General features: G+C 34.1%; 1 protein-coding gene across 1 annotated transcript; it reads left to right on the top strand.

Moving 5' to 3' along the window:
- Window positions 1-1,742: 1,742 nt before the first annotated feature.
- On the top strand, window positions 1,743-2,558 carry LOC105736843 (uncharacterized). Its single transcript, XM_012493320.3, has one exon. The coding sequence runs from the start codon at window positions 1,743-1,745 to the stop codon at window positions 2,556-2,558; it is 816 nt and encodes a 271-aa protein (XP_012348774.2).
- Window positions 2,559-7,322: the final 4,764 nt, after the last annotated feature.

Raw genomic sequence — 7,322 nt, 5'->3', positions numbered from 1 at the left:
AGGAATATATTCGCGAGGGGAGGATCTTAACAAACCGTGGACGAGGTAACAAATAGCAATCGATTCAAATCGATTCGTTGAAGCGAGGAATTATTCGTTAATTGCTGCTTCATTGTCGATTAAATTGAAGCGAATTTTAAACGAATTTTAATATGTTATTCGTCTACACGCGATGTCGATATGTCGAAGTTTTATTACGTTTAAAAATTGAATGATTTTTGATTGAATCTATTTGTATATTTATATATTCCTGAATATTTCAAACATTTTTCCTTTTCGAATAATTGATAGGGACATGCAAAGCATTTCTATTATTGATATATTTGATGAAATTGTTTCAAAGGATATTTAATATTTTATTATAAAATTGAATTTCATGGTTAAAAAATTAAGGAATAAATTGAAAAATGGAATAATTCAGCGATTTCGCTCGAAAAGTGTTAAGTATTGCCTTTTTTTTTTACTTTATATTACTCGATTTGCATACACCTTCGAAAACAATTGGAAAACGAATACATTATACGGAGGATAAGTACACATTACAAAATTATACAGCAGTGTGGAGTTTTCTTAACTTGGCGACGACCAACTCCCCCAACTTCCGGCAACTTCGTAACCTAGAAATTCTGGAACCGAATAACACCGGCAAAATCTCATCCCTTTCTACCAACAACAACTTTGTCGATCGATCGTGTCGAATTCGCAAGATTCCTTCGACTTTCAGATATATATCAACCCTGAAATAGTACGTACTTGCTCGAATCGAGCATCTTAAAGATTCAGTGACGTCTCGATGAAATTTTACAAGGTCGTACCAATAAAATCGTCAGCAAAATTTTATAATAAATGGAAATGGAATAAATGGACGAACAGTTGGCAGAACGATCGACGATATATCATATATAAATCGCGTCTCCAACGTCTGTGAAATTCCATAAATTGGATTTATAATTTTCATGAATTCGCATGATTCGAATTGACAACGATATTAGAAGATTTTATGTGATTTAACAGTTCAATAGATATATTCATTATCCAAAAATTCTTATAGGATAGAGTATTATGTCCATTTAACAAATAAATAAATAAATTATACAGGATTTTACAAATTTAATAAGTCTCTTATAAATTTTTCTATTAAAATAACGTGATATCACAATTTCTTCCAGAATTGAAAATTCTGACAAATTTTTATTTTCTATAAACCTTACTTTCACTTCACTATGTACAACGAAAAGATTTTACACAAAAATTTAAGTAAGAATGCTCGCAAAGCATGCACGATTCTATAGAAAACAGATCGATCATATTCCTTCTCAACGAATAAATCCATCCACCGACTTAATGCTCCCAATTCTTCGAATTACACACGACATTTAACGCCATTTCCTTCTTCCTCCACCGTTCCCTAGCTTTTGCATTTAAATTACATTCCTCGTATTCCTACCTTTATCCTTCGATCCTTTTCCCGATCGATTTCCGTGATGTTTGATTACATCACTTCTAATCAGACTAATCCAACCATCCCATGTTTTTTCCCCTCGAAAAACGCTGGATCATTTCATTACTCGAGGCTCGAGAAAGTGTGAAAGGTACGCCCCACGCGGCGGAAGCGTTGCGGTCGCGCGGATGAAAGCGGAATCGAAGGAAACGCTCGGAAGCCCCTCGAAGGAACGATCGAACCGTGGATATTTAAGTGTGATCGGTAGCTACGCGATCATCAGTCGAAGCTGATGATCGAGATGCTGCGTTTCGCGCCCGTAATTCTATTATTGTTGCAAGCGATCGTATTGCAAACATGCGTTGCTCGAGAATTGGTGAGTATTCGGGATCGTCGAGACGTCCAGGCCGAGGATGGGTCTGTCACCTCGATGCCCTCGAACATCGAGTCGAAGACTGATCTCGTGCCAGCTGCCTCTGGGCATCAAGGTCATCGTCACGAGTCCGGAGGGGGGCAGAGCCATCGCTCTGATCACCACGAGGAACACGGGGAGGAGGGTGAGAAGGGGTACAAGAGCCATCACCATCACGACAAGATCGAGAAGGGTGAGCATGACAAGCATCATCATTCTGGTCATCACGAGGAGCACGGTGGCCACAAGAAGGGGCACCACGATGAGCACGAGAAGTACGGGGAACACCACGAAGGTGAGAAAGGGCACAAGGCTGGCAAGTTTGGGGAGAAGAAAGGGCATAAGAAGGGACACAAGACCAAAGGGTATCACAACAAGTTCCACAAGGACGAGTATCACAAGGAGCATAAGTTCTACGATGATTACCACAAAGGGGGTCATCATAAGAAGCACGGTGACTTCCATGGGCATCACGAGAAGAAGGAAGGGCAGCATAAGAAGGGTGGTCATCATCATTCTGGGTATCACGAGGATCATCGTGGTAAAAAGGGTCATCATGACAAGGGACACCTTGACGAGGAGCACAAAGGCCACCATGGGAAACATGGACACGATGAACATTACAGTCATCATGATTCTTATGGAAAGAAGGGTGATCATCATTCTGGGAAGAAATATGGATACAACAAAGGACATAAAGGTTGAAGAAGAATCGATTTCAGAACGATTCTGGATTCTTTCAGATTATCGTTGTTGTTTTCAGTTTAAGGATAGACATGTTGTACTCTATTCTTGTGAATCGACGATTTAAAAAGATTGCGATTTGTTAATTGACTGTACTTTGCGTGTAAGCGAATATTGTTAAAATCAAAGAACAAATTGTCTTTATCACTTTTTTTAATAATAGAGGAATAATAAATTAATGTTTTTATACGAAAAAAAGAAAGTCAATTTTAAATAAAACGAATTTTATATTATACTTATTATATCGTAATATTGTAGAATTTGATATTAAGCTAACTGTCTTCAATGATGATTATTACTACTTTACACATCGCTTATATCTCCGTAATACAATGTGAAATTACACGCTTAACGGAACGTTATTTACGCCATTCGTTATTCATGCTACACTCGTTTAATACCTTAAATATTTCACAGCCGTCAGTCTTAAGTTTTTCCAAAGTGACGGCGAAATAATGTATTGCGATACGATGTATATATATATATATGTATATATCACGAGCAGTATTGTGTAAATACATTATGTAAATATGCGCACGGATATAGTGGCTGCACGCGAGAAAAAACATCGATATAACGTGCCTCATTGCTCTCTTTTTCACTTTATCCGCGGTGTGCTGCAGATAAGTTTCTCCGTTGCACATATTTGTCTCATAATACATCCATTAATCAAATCGAGAGGATGTGTTCCTTTCTTTCGATAAAAATTTGATTTTTCATCGTTGATACTCAATCGAGCGATACTTACTGATAGTTCTACAAAAATATCACAATGACCAAATTATTACTATGATTATTATAATAGTAGTCAATAATTTTATTATCCATTTTCCAAAATATTAAACGTATTTAATTTACCAATATATATCAAAAAGAAGAAAAAAATCAATTTTGAAAGCAAATGTGTAAATGCAATTATTATTTTGAGCACGTTTCACGAAAGCAATCCCATAGTAGATATTGAATTGGATTATAATTTAAATTTAAAATTCGCAATTTTTCATGAAAGTAACTGAAAGTTTTCTGTAAGATGTTTTATATCAAATCTATTAAACATTTGACGATTGAAATAACACAGTAATAATAATTATTCATAAAACGCATACATGCTAAGAGGTTAATCTTCGCCTTACACATCTTATTGATTTTCCTTCGTTGTTTATTCACGTTCATATCGAAGACATCGCTGCTCGCACGAATATTTCCATCGGGAAATTCTTTCTATTTACCCATCCACGTCCTATATAATCCCACACCTTCGAAAAGTTTATTCACATCGGTGTGGGAACACGTTTGCACGGCCATCGTCGCGCTGTGTGCCCGCGCAAGGAAGCGGCTACGGTAATAACGAGAACGAAAAACAATGTGTTCGGCTCGAAATTGGACCTACAATCGAAAAAAGCACAGCGGAGTGTGTCCGGGCCGTCCGGGATTTTAATCAAACGCGATCGCGCCCGCCTGTAATCCGGACAATTTCGCTATTTATGCGAGCGCGTCCCCGATACGTTGGAAAATTGTTTCATGTAATGCAATAAAGGCTTTTCCATCACGGATCCGTCCCGCACGCTCGAAAAATTTCATTCCAACCTGTCGCGAGTTTAAATCGCCGATGAAACGAGCAGAGTGGCAATTAAATTGTATCGTAAGGAAATTTCATTGGAAGATAAAAAAATTTTTATTTTTCAATTGGATACTTTTAAGTGCCCGTTTTTGGCATTCGAAGATATATATATTTTTATTTCGTAAAAATGGCGTAGCTTTCATAAACTGACTGAGAATAATTCGTAGCTATTTTCTTTGTGTTCGTTGCATTGATTATGATATCATAGGTAGTTGGATTCATCATGATTTCTATGCTGTGGTGATAAAAAATAGATATGGGCTTGAAATCTTTATCTTTCATCGTCGATAATGAAGGAAAAATTTAAAATACTCGAGTTTGAATAACTTATAAAGTTTCCTTCATAAAGTTGTTCATGTTTCATAATATTAAAAAGATATGACTATTAAAAGAAGAAGAATCCATCTATTATGAATCTAATTGTAAGAGTTTGTTAATCGATTATACAAAACTACAAAAATGATAGATATTATTCTATCTTCTACAGATACGTTACGTTTAAATTCAAAAACATTTTTCTTTTTAATTAAACTATTTCTCCCCATACATTGGCTGTCCATTGGTCAGACTTTCGAAATAATAAAGGAATGAAGACGTTCAGAGAACATAAGCTTATCCCAAGCATTTAATCCGGCTGGCTTATATCGTCAAGGGCTCTCTTCCACGAACTTATCGTGCAATTTTCAATGGAAACAAGAGAGATCTGTAACTATACGAATTTATTATTTCATCAGAGGATTAATCGTCCAATATGGAATTATTACTCTCCCTATTTTGTGTTCATAATTATTATTTATATACGGAACTTTCATTCCATTCTCTTCAGAATATTGTATTTCGACAATCGTAACAAGAATCCGTCCCTCTTTTTAATTTCAAACATTTCACGTGTGCTTTAACAGTGAAACGTATTAAAACGAAAACTGTAATTTTCATTAAAATTATATTTTACTCGGAGATTGAACAGGATGGACGTACCAGCCGGTTGGTTTTTCAGTAAACGAAACAAATTGCTCGGTAATGTTGATTTTTCGAATGAGAACGAATTCCGACACATCTTTGCCAGACTATCGCAAGTGTATTTTAATTTTTGTTCTTTGTTGCTCATACGCGATTTAATTCAATTTTAAGCTCGAGGAAAGGTAAACAGAGAGGGAGTTGTTGTACCTCGGTTTGTAAATGAAAACACGAATATTCTGTTTACCGTGAAAAATCTGTGAAATTGAACGATTTAAAGAATTCCGTAAAAAAGAAGAAAAAAAAAAGAGGAAACAAGATATATCGGATTTATATTTAAAAATGATTCAAACTACGTACTGCATATTTGTATGCAAATAGCTTTTTTATGTATTCCGTTTTCTGTACATCCGTGTTGCGCTTAGGAAACGCTAAAAAATTTAAAAATTTACTTTACACTCGTCTTTATTGAATCTATTAATATTTTATTCAAAAGTAGAATTCGTGTAAAGATATATTTTATTATATAAAATGTGAGAGTGTATACGATTTTAAATAACGAAACTTAACAAAGAATATTTAATGTATTATATGATTTAAAGGAAAAAGTAGAAAATGAAATAAGACAAATTTAAGATTTCGTTATTTCAACATTTTCTTACTCGAAACGAAACTTAAATATCAATATTCATTGATTGTCAATGAACTGTAATTAAAAATTAAAACTTGTATTAATCATCCTTTCAATAATTTTTATCCCTTAATTATATTTTAATGAATAAACTATGAATATATTCATGCAAATATAAATACAACTATAACAGAAATAGAATTCGAATATCGAATAGTATAGAAATCCTCGTTTCATTATCCAAGTCATTCATCATTAAACTCGATCTTTTGTGCATGACAGATCATCGATCAGAGGTCTTCTTTAAATTCCATGATCTAAATTTTCGTATTCCAGACATGGCTTTTCATCGTATTCACTTGGAATTTACACGTCCCGTTTAATTTAAACGCTTTTCATTGTCCTCGACTCGCATACTAAGTCCTCGTTACTTGCTACTTGCGTGCCGGTGTAAACTCTATTAGCAGCTTCGTTCACGACTCGATTTCATTAAAATAAAACCGGTTACCAGTGGAACACTACCACGTTTTTAACCATTCCTCTACGAATTATCCGTTAGCGACTAATTGAACGTATATATGGTTTGCAATAATGATAGTATCTCAAAGTGTCACATGTAAATTTTAATGCATTATTGATAAAATTCTTCGATTAAGAAAAAAGAATCTTGTCTTTTCTTGAATAAAAGTGTTTAAATCGATGATCAAGATATCTGGAGTGAAAGTATTAATGGTTCTGATCGTTCTTTCATTTATTGATTGGGAATCGAATTATAGTGATTTAAACTCTTTCTAATTTCAATAAGAGTTCCACTAAGTTTAATCAAATTTTTAAAGCAAGTTTCAATCTGATCAACTTTATAAACAACTTTCTCATAAACTAATCATCAATGTATAATAACGCCCTTCTATGTTAAATGTAATGTAAATTTAATAGTTTTCATTGAACGCACCCAAATGCATAGTTGATTAATTTTCAATAGCATTTCCTATATGCATGAAAACAAGAATTAGAGTAATTGGAGCTATTACTCTAATAATAATCTCTGCATATATTGATCAACTGAACATGTTGCAACGCTACAAAATTCAGGTTAAATTACGCAATTATCAGAAAAGAAATGTAATATATGACACAGCTCAATTTATCTGAATAATTCAAATAATTGGATTTGGACAGCACATTCACTCGTTAAGTGAAATTCGAGGATGAATTGTTTGAAGTGTTCACGTAAATGGAGTAATATTATTTTAATAAAATCATTTAGGCGATGATGAAAAGCGGGAAAAAGTAAAATATAAACAATCATTATATCAATAAAAATTTCGTTTCGACAAATCGATATTATAATGAATAAGATTATTATTCGACGATAATTATTCCTTTATCTTTCTCTGAAACAAACTTTAAAACAAACGGTAAACAAATTTGTGGACATTTTTCACGCATCCCTGGAACATAATTCAATCCGTAATCAGTCGGCAAAGAAAAACTTTTGCGAGGAAAAGCGTAGCAT

Source organism: Apis florea, unplaced genomic scaffold, assembly GCF_048593485.1.
Source record: "Apis florea isolate Af1SG1 unplaced genomic scaffold, ASM4859348v1 contig_3733_pilon, whole genome shotgun sequence".
Taxonomy (NCBI): domain Eukaryota; kingdom Metazoa; phylum Arthropoda; class Insecta; order Hymenoptera; family Apidae; genus Apis; species Apis florea.
This window is presented reverse-complemented; position numbering and strand designations above follow the sequence as displayed.

What these genes read in the sequence shown, in the direction of transcription:
- LOC105736843 (XM_012493320.3), top strand. Translation starts at nt 1,743, where the DNA reads ATGCTGCGTTTCGCGCCCGTAATTCTATTATTGTTGCAAGCGATCGTA.